The sequence below is a fragment of the Cervus elaphus genome, chromosome 11, assembly GCF_910594005.1.
Source record: "Cervus elaphus chromosome 11, mCerEla1.1, whole genome shotgun sequence".
NCBI lineage: Eukaryota > Metazoa > Chordata > Mammalia > Artiodactyla > Cervidae > Cervus > Cervus elaphus.
In genome coordinates this window covers 37,570,074-37,588,786 of record NC_057825.1, presented here as the reverse complement: position 1 = coordinate 37,588,786, position 18,713 = coordinate 37,570,074, and the positions used below count along the sequence as shown (strand labels likewise).

The window sequence follows — 18,713 nt, the reverse complement described above, 5'->3', positions numbered from 1 at the left end:
AAAATTCCCTTTTCTTCATACCCTCTCCAGATTTATTATTTATAGACTTTTTAATGATGGCCATTCTGACTGGTATGAGAGTATACCTTATTGTAGTTTTGATTTGTATTTCTCTAATAATTAGTGATATTGAGCATCTTTTCACGTGCCCATTGGCTGTCTGTATTTCTTCCTTAGAGAATTGTCTATTTAGGTCTTCTGGCCACTTTTGATTGGGTTGTTCATTCTCTTTTTGAGTTGTATGAGCTGTTTGTATGTATTGGATATTAACATTCCTTGAAAGTCAAATCATTTGAAAGTATTTTTTCCTATTCAGTCGGTTGTCTTTTCATTTTGTTTATGGTTTCCTTTGTTGTGCAAAAGCTTTTAACTTTGATTAGGTCCCATTTGTTCATTTTTGCTTTCATTTCTTTGGCCATGCAAGACTGATCTAAAAAAATATTGCTTGGGTTATATCTGAGAATGTTTTCCCTATTCTTTTCTAGGAGTTTTATGCTGTCATGTCTTTATACTTAGGTATATAAACTGTTTTTTCTTTTTGGTATATAGTGTGAGGAAGTGTTCATATTTCATTGATTTACATGTAACTGTCCAGCTTTCCCAACACCACTTGTTGAAGAGACTATCTTTTCCCCTTCGTATATTATTGCCTCCATTATTGTAGATTAATTGATGATAGGTGTATGGATTTTGCTATGAATTTTTAAATGGACTCATTATGTTGAAAAAAACAGTATTAAAATCAAGAGCTGTTAGAGAAAAGATCATGTAGTCAACTTTTATTCTTATATTTCTTTAACTGTCAATATTATAAATATTTATCTTTCTGGTCAATTAGTATAATGGGGTATTTGCATTGTCATTTATTAGTAAAATTGAATAATTTATGTGCTTTGTCTCAGTGTTACAGTTTTCTTTTAACTTAATTGAAATGTTACTTGGAATAATGCTTTCATAAAGCATGATCTTCATATATATGTATAGGTAAAGCTGATTGTCTTATTTGTGGTGATATTGTCAAATTTTCACTAATGTGATCGGTTTTTTGAAGACTTTAAGATGAATTAACTCATTTAGATATAGGTGTCTTTGTCAAAAGCACATGACGCCTCTACAAAATATTTCTGTACTGTCTTCATTTTAAGAGGAAACATATTATCTGTTTTTTCAGTGTGTAGTGCTCTGCAGTTCACAGAAGTACTTCCACATTTATTGTTTGATCTTTATACTAGCTCCTTGGTATAGGCAGTATGAAGAGACAGTCCACCTATAAGTTTATAGAAGGGCTTTACATTTAATTTTTTTCCTGCCCCAGTCTCTTTTATTTTTATATACCAGAAAACTTACTAAAATAATAGTCTAGTGTGTTTATATCTAAACAGTGAGTATGTGAAAGGGTTCTGTAAACTCATGATAATGATTACAAGATTGTTGTCCAGGGTTCTTAGTTTCTATTTACTTATAATTTATATCTCATCTTCTCCCAGATATATTCACAGCATACTTACTTTGCAGAAATATAGTAAGATAGTTGGAATAGGAATAAGAAAAATCCCTCCAAACAATGAAAGTAAATTATTTATTGGAATTCGGATGTGAAGAATTTTGTAATGTATGAAATATTTTATAAACCATCCTACCTACTTCTTTTGTATATTCAGTTTTTATACGATGGATGGTCTTTTTTTTTTTCCCAAGATTTTTCTCATGTATACCCTTTTTGAGTTTATAATATAGAGTCTTACCAAAGAGTCTGAGCTAGAATAAGTGGTTTTCTTGCCCTCAGAAGTATATGACTGTATTGCCCCTAGTGAAGCACTCTATTCCACACATGCTGAGCATCTTCTGGCTACTGCACGGCCAGTAAAATGAGAAAGACAGTGTACTCCCTGGACTCTAGGGAGTTATCATCAAGTAAAGTCTCCCTCCAGGGTTCTCCGCTTCCAAACTCTTTTCCACATTGCCAACAGGATTATCTTCCTACGTATAAATATAATTTCACTTCCCTGCTTAAATAGGACCAGGGACACTTGAGGTTAGTTAGGGATTATTGCTTCATGTGTGATAAATCTGTGTCAATATTTTTTGAAAGTTCTTATTCTTAAGAATAAGAATCTATTTACAGATTAAAGGATATGGTGTCTGGAGGATCAGCCTCAGAAATAGTTGGGAGGAGTGTGGGGAGAAGTGGGTTGAGAGTAAAACTAAAAATTACTGAACCTAGATGGTAAGAAAAAACTTGACTCATTATGCTGTTTACTTTTACATGTTTTAAATTTTTCATAAGAAAAAATTTTAAAGTAACAAAAAATACGTGGGAACTCTCTCATCTTAAAGCTTATACTAGTGTAGCAGGGGCAGCTCTTCAGCAGTCTGTCCCAAATGCCTTTTGCTTTGTCTCTCGTGCTCGTTTTAGGTTCTGCCTGCACTGCATTCTTCACACATTTGGTATCCTTTCATGCTCTGGTCCTTTTCTACCTACTGAGCTTCTGCATGGAATGGCCTTCTGCAGAGGTCATCCCTGACCTCTACCTCAAGAAACTCCTTCTCATGCACAAATAATACTTCCTCAATGGTGATCCCACTCTAACCCCAGGCAATAAACCTGTGCCTTCTTCATGCTCTTAACATTAGTTCTCTCCACATTATTATATTATTACTTGAGTCTATCTCCCTGGGGTCTTGGGTGTCAAGGGCATGTTTTATTTTATCTACATTTAATTAATTTTTATCTGTTGTATTTGTTTCAGTATATTTATGAGATGATGATAGCCCCAGTATCTTGGTACTTAATAAATGCTATATATGAATGAATATATTACATTACTTTTATCATTTGGTATTCTAAGCTAGTAATAATGTCATTTTATTATTTCATACTGAAATAACACTGTCTCTCTTAGTTGATTATGGTTTTTAAAGGGCCAAGTAAAGATTAATTGATACAGTTCTACAGCAGTTTTCTGTTAAATGCTGAACTTGGTTTTTCTACTCTTAAAAAATGGGTTGTGTGTGAAACAGTAATAATAGATGATACCAAGTCACATCTTATATAATAGATTTTAATAAATTTTACTTAATAGTTAGACTTTAAGTATTTTTCTTTCTTAGTAAGCAGAATTTCTTGTAGATTTCCCCCACCTCTTCTCTGGTTTTACTGTGCTCTTGTAAAAGTGTTCTAGAAGTCAAGGCAATAAGTGAAACACTAAAGATTTAAAATTTTTTTATTTAGCAAAGGTAATGGGCTAGGTTTAATCCCTGCATTTTGATCTTATCTACACCACAAAATTTTGAATGTAGTAGCAATTTATTCCTATTGATTTGAACTCACAATTATTTTTCAATTAATAGTTGCTTATTTTCTATGAGATTTCATATTTTATGTATATTTCTAGGCCTCAAGAAATTAATAAAGAAGAACTAGAGGGAAACAGCATGAGGTGTGGTAGAAAGCTTGCCAAAGATGGTGAAGTAAGTATGGGTTGTAACTCAGTTGTATAGTCTTATACAAATTGTTATACTGTTAGTGCAAAGTATGCAATCAGTAACAGTCATGATATATGTTACAACTCAGAAGAGCATTTTTGTGTGTTTTAGTTTCTGTAGCATGATCTCCTGGACAAGGAGTTACATGCTTAGTGGTGACTGATTTGTCAGCCTTTCATGAGACTGTTGAACTTCTGGAGATAAGATATGATAAGATAAGACTGGATAAGAGATATGAGAAGATCCCTCAGTAATCCAGAAATTAAGATAAATAAGTTTATCCTATTAATATCTTAATATCTTTAATGAGAGCCATTACATAGTCTTAAGAGTGATTCTATTTTACAGTTACAACCCTAGATCAAAGACATTCAAACCTTTTTGATTTGATTGCCATCCACATTAAGAATTGTTTTTCATTACCACCCAGTACAAATGCTTATAAGGGAAACAAAAGTGTTACAAAACAGTGCTTACAGCTTCTGTGTCCCAAGCTTTGTTTCGACTTAATTTATTTTTAAAAACTGAGTGTGACTCATTAAATTGATTTTACAGCCATTAAGGAGACATGAACTACATTTTTTTTTTAAACTCTACCCTAATTGTAATTTTTATCTTTAAAAAAAAAATCAGCCTAATTTTTTTTTTAAAACTTTTTATTTCTATGTGTTCCCCATCCTGAACCCCCCTCCCACCTCCCTCCCCATCCCATCCCTCAGGGTCATCCCAGTGCACCAGCCCTGAGTACCCTGTCTCATGCATCAAACCTGGACTGGCGATCTATATTATCATATGTGAAACAGATAGCCAGCCTAATTTAGATCACCATTTGGTTATTTGTCTCCCAGATTTTTCCTCATTTTAACTTTTAAGTTTTGAAAGATTTATTATTTTATGTTTGTGTTAACAGTTGTGATAAATGATGAGAATATGAATGAGAAATAGCATCTTCCTTAGTCATCCTAGTTGCCGCTCCCAGACCTTGTTCCACCCTCATCATACTTGAATGATATCTCCTTTGACAAGCATACTTCTTCACCACTCAGTACTCTGACTATGGCCATCACTCCCTGGGCTCGCTGGCTTGCTTTCTCCCCACTTTTCTTAGCAGTCTCAGTGGTTTTAGTATCTTTTCCTGAACCTTCCTTCCCTCCATGATCTTGTGTTCCACTCTACCTCAGGTACCCATTTCCTGTAAGCATATCCTCCGTTTTTGTATGCCTGGTTCATACACCCCCTTCAAAATCTCCATTTTAAGCACACCGTTTGCAGAGTGTATCTTTGTAGTGCTCTCCCTCTAGTATTTGACCTCCCAACATCTTTCTGACCCCACTGGAATGTACATTACATTGTCCTTATTGTCTTTTTCCCGTTACCTTCTCACCACATCCCTACTTCTTTCTTTACTTGACTTAAATTTTATGTTACGTCTTGAAATTGGTCCCTGGCTTATACTCTTAATTTCTCTTTTCCCTTTTTCACTCTGTCAAATTCACCTGGCTAGTCCTCAGTTCTTGTTAAATCCCCCCTTTCCATGCTCTTCATGCCAATTATTGTTGTTTGGTCGCTAAGTCATGTCTGAGTCATTTGAGACCCCATGGACTATAGCCTGCTAAGTTCTTTTATCCATGGGACTTCCCAGGCAAGAATATTGGAGTGGTGGATTCTTTCCCACTGAGCTGCCAGGGAAACCCCTGCTTTCCATGCCTGCTTCCATACAAATGAATTCAACTAAGGAAAAACACCAAATATACCCCAGCAGGTTTTGTTTGTAACTGTAAACTTCAAGCAGGTCTTTAATGCTGTGTGATCCTTGCATCTCCCTAGTGAACTTATCCTCCCACACTTGGAGTAACTCTCATACCTTCTCAAGGGCAGTGCTGCCACCCTTATTCTTATCCATTGGCGTTGCTTCTTTACTCAGAAAATAAAGGCAATAGGAAGAGAATCTGTGCATCTTCTACCAACAATACTACCAGTCTACCTGCATCTGTAGCCATGTGTTGCACTTTTATCAGAATGGATGAACTGTATGTGTCTGTCCTAATCCATCCCCTCCTTCTGTAACGACCCCATCCCTTCTCACATATTCAGAAGGTTTGTTCATATAGTCATCACCTCCCTCTCCTGCGTTGTCAGTTTTTCTCTTCTGCATCATTCTGATTTAGCATATAACATGCTATAGCATCACCCATCTTAAACCATTCCCTGCCCCACATTCCACTCTAGCTCCCACTCCATTTCCCTGCACCATTTTTAAGCAAAACTCATTGAAAAAAGTTGCCTGTCTTCATTCCAATTCATTTACTCCAATAAACTCAAGTGAAACTACCATGCCACTATCACCACTGATTCCTGCATTACCAAATCAAGTAGTTTTTAGTCTTCTGAAAGTTTTTGGCAGCGTGACCCATCTGCTCACTCACTCCTTGGAGATTTTCTCTGTGACTTCCAGGAGAGCACACTGTGCTGGTTTTTTTTCTACCTAATTGGATGCTTCCTCTAAGTCTTTGCTAGATCCTTCTCTTTCTCAACAAATGTTGATATGACTGGAGGATCAGTACTTGGACTTCTTCCTTGTCTTTGCTCTTTGGCTGGCTCCTAAGTGATCTCCCCTAGTTCTATGACTTAACACCAGTTTCTAACCCCTGTATCCAATTTCTCATGTGACATCTTTCTTAGAATCCTAATAGCATCTCAAATAGAATAGGCCCAGCTAAACTCTGATTTTCATTGCCAGACTCCTCCTTCCCAAGTATTCTTCAACCCATAAATAGCTCCTTTGTTCATTCATTGTATAAGCTCCAAATTTTGGGTTCTTCTTTCTTTTATTCCACACCTGTTGTCTGTAAGAAGTTCCTTTAAATATATAGCTTCAAAATATACTTGCCCTCTCTTCTACTGTGACCCAAATCCAAGTCTTCAGTACCCCTTGCCTGGACTATATTGTAGCTTCATAACTGCTCTCCCTCTCTTTACTCTTGTGGTACATTCTGTTTTCCACACAACAGCCAAAATCATCTTTTTAAAATGCAAGTTAGACCATGTTACCTCCTTCTCTAAAATTTTCCATTAGACTTTTATCACATTTAGAAGAAATCCAAACTCTTCTCTACTGTGGACACTAGGCCTTATATTCTCTGGCCCCTGACTGGCTCTCTGAACTCATCTCCAGCTTCTATCCCCCTCAGTTATTACCCTAGCCACATGGCCCTTTTTGCTGTTCTTCAGATATGCCAAGCTGTTTTTACCTCCAGAGCTTTGGACTCATTGTTCCCTTTGTCTAAGTCACTTTTTCCCAGATAGCTACCTGGTCCGCTCGTTAGTTGACTCAGGGCACTGGTCATGTAGCTCTCCTTAGACGTCCCCTGACCAGCCTGAACCAGTAGGCTCCCCAGCTGCCAGCCCCCATCCTCTGCCCTGTCTCGCTCTCCTGGAATTACATTCTGTCCTCCTCCACAGAAACATACATGTATTAAAATATACATTTACTAGGGCTGAAACTTATTTACTGCCATTTCTTCAATGACTAGAGCAGTACCTGGCACAAAATATGTGCTCAATAAATAATCAATGAACTGTTGATTTAATGTTGTAATTCATAGTGTCAACCAAGCACTCAAAGCCCTAACTTCAGCTTCATTGTAGCATGCCACTTTACTTAATAGTGTCTGTTGACTATTAGTTAATAGAATAAACACACTTGTGAGCCTCATGATGGTTTTAGTTATTTATTTTTTGGCTACACTGGGATCTTGGTTGCTCTGTGGGCTTTTTCTCTAGTTGTGGTGCATGGGCTTCTCATTGCGGTGGCTTGTCTTGTTGCGGAGCACAGGCTCTAAGGGCGTGTGGACAGGGTGGTTACAGTTCCCGGGTTCTAGAGCACAGGCTTAATAGTTGTGGCGCACTAGCTTAGTTGCTCCACAGCACGTGGGATCTTCCTGGGTCAGGGATCTAAACCTGTGCCTCCTGCATTGGCAGGCAGATTCTTTACCACTGAGCCACTAGGGAAGTCCCTCCTGATGGTATTTAAAATATCTCAGTTGGTGATTCTGTTGGTTAGTTTAGAGTATTTTTATAATTTAATTTAAACCTTTTTTTTTTTTTTTTTAAAAAGCAGTATTCATTCATTTCTCCTACTCCCTACCCCTTAAACTCTGGCAACTACCAAGCTGTTCTCTGTAATTGTGAGCTTAGGAGTTTTTTAATACTTTTTTTTTTTTAGATTTTACATGTAAGAGAGATCACACAAGGTATCACTTAAGGTATTTCAGAGTATTTTTAAAGCAGGAGAAATTTTAATGGATTCTTACTACCTTTATCTAGACTCCTAGTTTCCTAAACTATATACCTCCTTTGAATTGTAGTAAAAAGCCATATTAGTTATGATAAAATTACAGTGTGGATTGATGAAATAAATCATAAAGAGACAATAGTAAGAAAGTACCTTAAGGAATAATGATTATAAAGGCTGCTTTTGCTGGCTTTGATATATACCATGTCTGTGTAGTAAACCTTTCATATGTCTCACAGATATATTCTGTGTGGTAAGTCTTAAGCACTGACAAAATTAGGAAACCATGATAGAGGAATATTTGAAATGAATTTAGAAAAGACGTTTTGATCTTTTAGTTTCTGACTTGCTAGTATGATAAACTGAAGTTAATCTTTCTCCTTGTATTTCAGTACTGCTGGCGGTGGACAGGTTTTAACTTCGGCTTTGACCTGCTTGTAACTTACACCAATCGATACATCATTTTCAAACGCAATACACTGAATCAGCCATGTAGTGGATCTGTCAGTTTACAGCCTCGAAGGAGCATAGCATTTAGGTAGGATGAAGTTTTCCCACCCCACTCTTCCTCACTCCAGAAGAACTATAAAAATGAAATAAAACCATAATTTATACCAACAGTGGTAGAACTTTGGTAAGATACAATATACAATGAAACGGGAAGGAAATGATAAAGCTCCATTCCTATAAAGTATATTAATAATCTAAAGTATAAAACCTAGATCTAATATATCAGGAAGAAAGAATGTGCTAAAATATAAATAGTATAGGCTTGATACTGGGCTTAAAGTTATTTCCTTGCTGCTAATCCTAAAAGATCCAAACTGGAAATACAACAAGGTACTTTTATAGGAAAACATGTCTCATATTATCCTTAACTTTCTATAGGATTTCAGATGTCCAACTTTGCCTAATAGTTGAGCTGGCAATATTTTTCTGGAGAGGATGCTGACAAATTGGAAAATAGCTTATTGAATAGATTATTTAAAAGTCCTGGATTCATATTTACCTTGTGTGTGTGTATGCTCAGACATGTCCGACTCTTTGTGGCCCCACAGATTGTAGCTGGCAAGTCTCCTCTGTCTGTGGAATTTTCCAGGCAAGAATACTGGAGTGGGTTGCCATTTTCTTCTCTAGGCGATCTTCCCGTATCAAGGATCAAACTCTTATCTCCTGCATTGGCAGGCAGAGTCTTTACCACTGTGCCACCTGGGAAGTCATATTTATGTTACACCATACACAAAAATTAACTCAAAATGAATCAAAGACCTAAACATACAAGCCAAAACAATAAAATAACTCTTGGAAGAAAACAGGAAGGAAGCTTTTTGATACTAAATTTGACAGTGATTTCTTCAATATGATACCAAAACACAGGCAACAATAACCAAAAAAAAATGTTGAACTTATCAAAATTAAATCATGTGCCAAAGGACACTTAACAAAGTGAAAAGGTAACCCGTGGAATAGGAAAAAAATATTTGCTAACCATATATCTGATGAGTTAATATCCAGAATACATAGAGAACATCTAAATTCCACAACAACAACAAAAACTGATTCAAAAATGGGCAAAGAACTTAAATAAATGCTTCTCCAAAGAAAATGTACAAATGACCAATAAGCACATGAAAAGATGCTCAGCATCACTAATCATTAGGAAAATGCAGATCAAAACCATAGTGAGACATCACCTCACACCCGTTAGGATGGCTAATATCAAAAACAAAAGTGTTGGTGAAGATGTGGAGAAATTTAGGAATGTTAAAATGGTGCAAACTCTGTGGAAAATGGTACGGCATTTCCTCAAAAAATTAAACATAGAATTACCATATCACCCAGCGATTTCTCTTCTGGTTATTTACCCCTAGAGAATTGAAACCAAGGACTCAAACATACTTGTATACATAGCAACATTATTCACGATAGTCAAAAGGTGGATGCAACCCAAGTGTCAACAGATGGACAGATAAAAACATAGTATATACCTAAAACAGAATATTATTCAGCCTTACAGTGGAGGGAGATTTTGACATGTGCTGTAACATGAACCTTGAAGACACTATGCTAAGTGATATAAGCCAGTTACAAAAGTTCATACACTGTATGATTCCACTTACATGAGGTACATAGAGTAGACGAGTTTATAGAGACAGAAAATAGGATGGTGATTGTCAGGGGCTGAGGTAGAAATGGGGAATTCATGTAACTGTGTACAGAGTTTCATTTGGGGAAGAAGTAAAGGTTCTGGATGGATGGTGGTATTGACTACAACGGAACAGTGTGAAATGTGTTCGGTGTTAAGAACTATACACTTAAACTTGGTTAAAATGGTAAGTTTTATGTATATTTTATCACAAAAAGGCATAACATAAATTTATATTTATATCCCAGATATATATAATAGCACAAGCTTAAAAATATAAACGGAATCAGTTTATAGTTTGAAAAGACTTTGCAAAGTATTACCAAATAAAAGACTTCTAGAGAGTAAGTAAATAAAAATTTAAAAATAAAGTAAAAGAATATGGAAGAAAAAAGTAGAAATTAAAGTAAAGTAGGGCTTATTTAATCTGCACTTTAAAAAATCATTTTTTTTTTTTTGTTCGTGTGTTTTTATTCTAGATTACGTTTGGCCTCTTTTGATAGCAGTGGAAAACTAATATGCAGTAGAACAACTGGCTATCAGATACTTACACTTGAAAAGGACCAGGTATGTCTGATTATTTTTCTGTTAATTTTTTATTGTAATATTTGTCTTTTGACTCCTTTTTGAAAATTCTTAAGAAGATTTTAATATTTGATTTAAAGATTGGTTTGAGAGTTTTTTGAAAGTAAAGATGGAAGTGCCATGTTCACTCATTCAGATTTACTCCATTCTAGCAGAAGTGTAACTAAGACAAAAAAGGAAACAATTTGATTTGAGGAGCAGGGAAAAGTTGACAGTACGGAAATAATTATTCATCTTGAACATGATCTTCAAAAAGTTATGACTCTTAATTGTTTCCTCCATTGTGTTCATTATTGCATTTATTTATACATTAATAACAGATACCTTAAAAACAATCTGCTAAGTTTCCATAGATCCTGGATAGTAAGAGAACCTAATCTGCTAGCACAGTGGGTTTCTAAAATGACAGACATTTACAGTGTTCCTAAAATTATCTCTAAGACCATTTGTTTCTTCATCAATCACATCCATGTATAAGTTTCAAAACGTCATGATGCAAAAGTAAACCAGTTTCAAAAAATAAAATGAGTGCTGTTAAAAATCAAGGAAGTTTGTTTCTAGTAAAGCTAACCATCATTTCAAAGGATATACTGTGTTTATAAAGGGTTTGGAGCCTATAGTTTACATAAATTACTAGAAGTTAGCAGTTTTGAAAGAAAAAAATAGAAAATAAAAAGCAAAACACACATACAAAGAAGTTAGCAGTTTTCATCAGACTGAAGAGCCTATCATAGAATATCAGAATTTAGCACTGCATGGAGCAGCCTTGGAAGTGATAGTTCTGACCTCCCTGCCTTGTATGAGAACTTCTTTAACAGCATTCTTATGGAGGGTCTTCAACCACTTTTGGAACTCTTAAGGATGAAAAACTGATTCTGTCATGTGAGGTAGTAAATCACAAGGTAGATACATAATAAGTTCAAATCTGCCTCCACTGAATTTCTCTACTGGTCTCTCTCTCACCCTCTGGAGCTGCATGAACATTGTCTGTCTTTACCTTCAACTTAGAACTTCCGTAAAAAAACACTGTCATGGCCCAAAGCAGCCAGAGACTTAATTAAAAATCACTAGGCCAAGATAGTTGTATTCCTAGTGTTCCTTGATTTGTTCATTCAACAAACATTTGTGTCCCTGTTACATGCTAGGTTTTATGCTAGGAGTGAAGGAAATTAAGAGAAGCTTGTGTTATAAAGCTGAGTAGCACAAGAGAGGTGGGCTCAAAGAGTGTGACATTGAGGGAGATATCTCTAACCTTTACTCTGGTGTTGGGGAGTGGTGAGGGACAGCTCAGGAAAGCCTCTTCTGGGCAAGTTGAAAAGTGGATGGATACCTGAACCAGTCCTCAGATGGAGCCCAGGGAGCATATGGGTCCTTCAAGGCACTGAGAGGTTTGAAAGAGGATGAGATCAGGAGTAGAGCAGGGCATATGGGCTATGGATTGAGTTTGGACTTTTTCCTGAGATCTGTAGAGAGCTATGGGAGTTGCATATATGTATTTTATGTAGCTTATGGAGGTTTGTTATAGAAAATAAAAATAAACAGGAAAAAAATCATACATGATTCGCTGAGAGAGGACACTTTTTTCATCTCCTATATTCTTTTTCCAGAATTTTTTTTTCTTTTTCCAGAATTTTATCTTACAGTTAAACTACTTTGTAACCTGCTTTTTTTCCACTTTATTGTAGGTAGCTTTTCTTGTCAATAAATGTATATGTGCAACATCATTTTTTTTTGTCCTATAGTTTTTTTTTTTTAACTTATTTTTAATTGAAGGAAAATTGCTTCACAATACTGTGTTGGCCTCTGCCATACATCAGGATGAGTCAGCCATAGGTATGCGTGTGTCTCCTCCCTCTCTGACCTCCCCCCGCCTCCCATCCCTCTAGGTTCTTACAGAGTCCTGCTTGGAGTTCCCTGAGTCACACAGCTAATTTCCATTGGCTGGCTGTTTTACACATGGTAGTGGATATGCTTCCATGTTAGTCTCTCCATCTGTCCCACCCTCTCCTTCCCTCCCTGCTACCCGTGTCCGTAAGTCTGCATCTCCACTGTTGCCCTGTAAATAGGTTCCTCAGTACCATCTTTCTCCATATATATGGGGTAATACATAATATTTCTCTTTCTGACTTCCTCCACTCTGTATAATAGGCTCAAGGTTCATCCACCTCATTTTAGAACTGACTCAAATGCATTCCTTTTATGACTGAGTAATATTCCATTGTATGTATGTACCACGGTTTCTTTATCCATTCATCTGATGATGGACATCTAGGTTGCTTTCATGTCCTAGCTATCATATATAGTGCTTCAGTAACATTGAGGTATATGTGCGTTTTTCAGTTTTCATTTCCTCAGGATATATGCCAAGTACTGGGATTGCTGGTTCATATGATAGTTCTACTCCTAGTTTTTTGAGGAATCTCCATACCGTCTTCCACTGTGGCTGTATCAGTTTACATTCCCACCAACAGTGCGAAAGGGTTCCCTTTTCTCCACACCCTCTGTAGTATTTATTGTTTGATGTTGGCCATTCTAACCAGTGTGAGGTGATAACTAATTGTAGTTTTGATTTGCATTTCTCTAATGAGTGATGTCGGAGAAGGCAGTGGCACCCCACTCCAGTACTCTTGCCTGGAAAATCCCATGGATGGAGAAGCCTGGTAGGCTGCGGTCCATGGGGTCGCTAAGAGTCGGACATGACTGAGCGACTTCACTTTCACTTTTCACTTTCGCACATTGGAGAAGGAAATGGCAACCAACTCCAGTGTTTTTGCCTGGAGAATCCCAGGGACGGGGCAGCCTGGTGGGCTGCCATCTATGGGATCACACAGAGTCGGACATGACTGAAGTGACTTAGCAGCAGCAGCAGCAATGAGTGATGTTGAGCATCTTTTCATGTGTTTATTAGCCATCTGTATGTCTTCTCTGGAGAAATGTCTGTTTAGTAGGTCTTTTGCCCACTTTTTGATTGGGTTGTTTTTCTGGTGTTCAGTTTTATGAGCTCCTTGTATATTTTGGAAATTAATCCTTTGTCAGTTGTTTCATTTGCTATTATTTTCTTCCATTCTGAAGATTGTCTTCCCGGTTTGTTTATGTAGTTTCCTTTGCCATGCAAAAACTTTTAAGTTTAATTAGGTCTCACTTGTTTTTATTTCCATTACTCTGGGAAGTGGGTCATAGAGGACTTTGCTGTGATTTTATGTTTTATACAATGTTCTGCCAGTGTTTTCCTCTAAGTTTTATGGTTTCTGATCTTATATTATGTCTTTATAATCCATTTTGAGCTTAGAGGCATGATAATGGCAGGAAGACAGGTTACAAACTATTGCTATAATGCAAATTATCAGCAGTAAAAAAGGCATGAATTATTGGTACACACAATAACATGGATGAAATAATAGGCTAAATGCAAGAAGTGAGACAAAAAAGAGCACATTCCATATGATTCTTTTTATTTAAAACTCTAGAAAAGGCAGACTATGGAACAGAAGCAGGCAGTTGGTTTCCAGAGGGGGGAGGAAGCATCAGGAACCTAAGGACACTTTGAGGGTGATGGATATGTCTATTATCTTGAGTATGCTGGTTTCTCAAGTGTATATACATATAGTAGAACTTACTGTATATTTTATGTAACTTGTATGTTTATACCTCAGTAAAGACCCTTTTAAAAAATAAAGAAACCAATATCCAATTTCGAAAAAAAAAAAAAAAAGATGCTCTTGCTGTAACCCAGATCAGAAACGAGAACCTAAACTTAAGGAGGATAGTAATGGGGTGAGGAGATGTTGATGGGTTCTTAAAATTAAGGCATGCACTTGGTAGAATTTGATGCTTAAGTGTGTGTGAGGGTGAGGAAGACAGCAGTCAGTACCTGGCTTTCTGACCTGGGCAAGTTTTTTCCCTTATATTTGAATTATAGGAAGGAAAATGAACATGACTTGGGGGTAAAGAGATGATGAATTCCATTTAAAGCATATTTGATTTGAGGGCACTGAGGTAAAAATTGGTACACTGGTGGATAAGTGGGTCTAGAGTTTATCAGCAGTGCCTGGGCTAGGAATAATGATTAGATCAGACAACCTACAGGAAATTATGTTGACAATATGACAGGATAGAAACCTAAGGAACATTGGTATTTAAGGTGTGGGCAAAAAAAGTAACCTGGTGTGAGGTATTTAAGAACTAGGATCGGGAATCAAAACCAGTTGCAAGCATGACAGTACTGATGGCCCAAAAAGAATGGAAACAGTAGGTAGTATTCAGTAGCTGATGGTTTAAACTTGAGTTGCTTTATGTCTAAGTGAAGATTTCTAGTAAGGAGTTGGACTGAAGGATTCTGGAACTTAGAAATAATAGAGCTATAGTAGAAATAAGTAACATGAGCCTCAGAGAAGCAGAAAAGATAGAAAAAAAGAGTCTGGAAACAGATGAAAACTAGGAAGATACCACCACTATGTCTGATGCTGTGATGTGTGGACTTCACTGCTTCCATGCCACAGTGGAAGAAGGAAAATGGAGCTTTTCTAAAGATAAAGGTGCACATATGGGTATAAACTGAGCCATTGGGCAGCGTTAAAGGTTTTAACAAAGCAAGAGTTAGGTGTCTAATGGATGGGAAATGGGGATTAGTACAGTGTAATAGTCAGAAGTTGGTATGTCCATTCAGCTCCCAAGTGGTAACTGCATGGCTCTCTTTCCCCAGAATTGGGTCTTTGACCTACTTTCCCCCACCAACCTTAACTATATTTAGATACCAGAATGCTAATTTTCTTAAGAGTTGTGGGTAGAGAATCTTGGCTTTTATCATCAGATACACACATCATCAAAGCCTTTGTCCTCAATAGACTTGGTAAATCTGCCTTGACTCAGGTTATTGCTACAGATGTTGACTAGTCCAGGGTGACTTAAGCATCTGAAGGTCAACTGTGCTTTGACATGCTTGCTCTCTGCCAACTGTGTTTGCACCGCCAGCCCAGGTGAATCCTCATCTGACTTGTCATATCCATTTTGTTCACTTAAACAACAAAATATCATTTTGCCCATTTTGGAGACTATAGTGTGTGTGTGTGTGTGTAACATTTCTGTTCCCTACCTTCTTTATCCAAATTTATCTTGCTGCTCCAACACAGAAGCTGTATCTAGTTGAGCCTTTGTCTGTCACTCAAATGTTCCAGTTTTAGTCCCTCTTCATTGTAGGAACACATGCTTCAGTAAATAATATAAAATTCTAGATTTAAACAGTATTTTATTTTATTTTTAAACAGTATTTTAAAAGTATATTCTTCAGGGACTTCCCTGGTGGTACAGTGGATAAGAATCTGCCGGCCAGTGCAGGGGACATGGGTTTGATCCCTGGTCCGGGAAGCTTCCACGTGCCACAGATAATTAAGCCCGTGCACCACACCTACTGAGCCCATACTCTGGAGCGTGTGAGCCACAACTGCTGAGCCCGTGCGCTGCAAGTACTAAAGACCACTCTCCTAGAGCCTGTGTACTACAATGAGGAGTAGCCCCCACTCACCACAACTAGAGAAAGTCCACACACAGAAACAAAGACCCAGAACAGTCAAATATTTTTTTAATTCTTTCTTTAAAAAGTATATTCTTCAGAATGTATAAAGATGAAACAAATGCATATTAGTTCAGAGAATATATCCAACTATTGAAAAAATAGAGGAGTTCCCATTTCAGGGCCACTGCTTATACTCTAAGGATTTATTCTTTTCACGAAAACCTGCTGGTAAACGAACGGTTCCAGAGATCTGTAGCATGAGTGAGTGAGGGTTCCGTTTGTAGCTCTCAGGTGTAGTATCAACTCCTGGCTCTGGAATCTCAAGTTGCTCTCATGTGTATTGATGTAACTGAACTTGGAATTGATTTTACATGGTAATGTATTTTAGGTTCCAAGAGACAAATAACTTGTTTGCATTAGAGATGGTGGGATATCTCAGACAAGAGTGGGAAGGAGCCATGCTTATTGGTGACAATAATGACTCCCCAAGTCATTATTAATGACTCATATCAAGTATTTGCTGTACATAAAGACCATCAGACATAGAAGCCAAATGAGAAGTCTCTATTTCTGGGCCGTATCTGTTCATAAAATATGTAGGTACTTGATAGAAATTTTCCAGTAATGAAAATAACTACCGTTACTGGTTACTTAATATATAGCTGGCTTTGCTGAGCCCTCTATGTGCACTGTCTCATTTAATCCTAGTATAATCCTATGGAGTGGTTATTCTCCCCCTTTACAGTGAGGAAGCTGCAGTTGATAAAGTCAGTGACTTGGCCGAGGTCACAAAGCTAGTGGGTGGAAGTCTTGAGATTTGAACAGTGACTGTCAGATTCCAGATGCAAACTTTTAACCACCATACTAACCTTTAGTTCACTCGATTCAACAGTTTGGTTCTCTGTTTTATTTTTATAATACTATTATTATCATTAAAGTAACAAATTTGTTTTATAGGAACAAGTAGTGATGAACTTGGACAGCAGGCTTCTGATCTTCCCTTTATATATCTGCTGTAACTTCCTGTATATATCGCCAGAAAAAAGAACTGAAAATAGTCATCATCCAGAAAATCCAGAAAACTGAAGATCTCACCAGTTGGAAACAGTAGCACTTTGAAAACTTTTTGGCCAGCTTTAATTTAATGGCCCTGCAGATATTCACATCTAAGGTGACTAACAATGACAAAGGCCTTACGAACTGTACAGATAATACAGAAGACTACTCTTATCCTCATTACATTTCTATGCATATATGGAAAAGCATTTTAAAGCCAAGAGAATATCTGTCAAACCATTTGCTAATAAAGATATCAACTCATGCTTTTTAATTTAGCATCAGTAGAAAATTGCTATAGGTAAATTTCACATTTCTCTGCAACCATACATAGAGTCAGTTTTCAGCTTGAACTTTGATCCTACTTAATGTTAGTGAACCTCAATAATCCGTCTGTTAGTTTCATTTTTATTTGACTAAAAGAATGCTGAAGGAATAACCTGGCCAATTATAAATGCTCTTTCAATTGGTGTATTTAAAGCTGTCCTTAATTTTTTTTCAACTGCTCTTTATGATTCCTCCTACTAGTCAGATATTCTTCCAATCTTTATATGTTATTAATCATTAAATTTTTTTTCATGGTTTTGAAGACTAAGCTGAGGAATTTTTATTTAACTTAAGCATTTTCATGCTTTTTTATTTTGCTTTCCTAGAATTTTAACAAGAAAAAAATCAGCTTCAGACTTTCAAATGATCTTGAATAGGGGAAGAAAATTAGTTTGATTCTGAGGATATTCCTTTGCCTTTAATGGTCTTTTCTTTGATTTCTGTACAACTTTATCATTAGGTCACAGATTATTTATGTACCAAATATTATACTTTAAACATTTTCATATTCTGTGATCTGAATTATTTATTTTCAAATTTCAGTTGGGAATCCTATTTCCTACTTAAGCTCAGGACTTTATAATCTCCGAATTGAGTGCCTTTGAGTTACACATAATATTAGAAATCTCATAGTAAATGTAAATAAGGTCGGAGGATATCATATAGAAGCTGATAATAAAGCATTAATGTATAAATAGAACTTATTTTTGTCAAAAATGAGATGTACATTTTTCATGATTTATATATGTTCGGTTCTTGGATTTACTGCTATTTTGAAAATAACCATGCTAATCATCTTTCCAGTCAAAGTGAGTACTTTTTGTGGTTAATATATATTTTTAGTATGTTTTAAGAAAAATGGGAATTACTTTTGTGTATCTGTACAAATAATAAATACCCATTTGGAGAAAGAATAAATAACATATAAAATGAACCAAAAAAATAACTCAGTTGAAACCAGAATTTTTTTTCCAAGTTTGATTTTTTTCTAGTTAGATTTAACTTTTAGAACTAATTGCTAGTTTTTATTCCCTAGTGATATGTCCATAGATTCATAAAACACTTTTGTTCTTTCAAAATTGATCCTCATGGTGAATTTAAAGGAAGCTTTTAAATGCCTTCCCTATTTCTACCCCTAGAACTGTAGTTTGAATGGTTTTAATACAATAATTTGGCTGTATCAAGAGACTACATTTCTTGTTTTTGTATTTGGCTATATCTCTTTCATGAGATGCTTTTGTTTTTTTCCTGTCTTATTGTAACATCAGAGATTCCTTACCCTTACATAAATTTAAGTCAAATTATTT

The 18,713-nt window shown here is 36.3% G+C and overlaps 1 protein-coding gene across 1 annotated transcript in view; it reads left to right on the top strand.

Moving 5' to 3' along the window:
• The window catches only part of GMCL1 (germ cell-less 1, spermatogenesis associated), a 47,706-nt gene extending 29,393 nt beyond the window's left edge, over positions 1-18,313 (top strand). The window contains exons 11-14 of the mRNA XM_043917547.1: positions 3,396-3,471; positions 8,173-8,318; positions 10,406-10,493; positions 16,981-18,313. Coding sequence (XP_043773482.1) covers positions 3,396-3,471; positions 8,173-8,318; positions 10,406-10,493; positions 16,981-17,109 — 439 coding nt within the window. The 3' untranslated portion in view covers positions 17,110-18,313. The remainder of the gene's footprint in view (positions 1-3,395; positions 3,472-8,172; positions 8,319-10,405; positions 10,494-16,980) is intronic.
• The last annotated feature ends 400 nt before the right edge of the window (positions 18,314-18,713 follow it).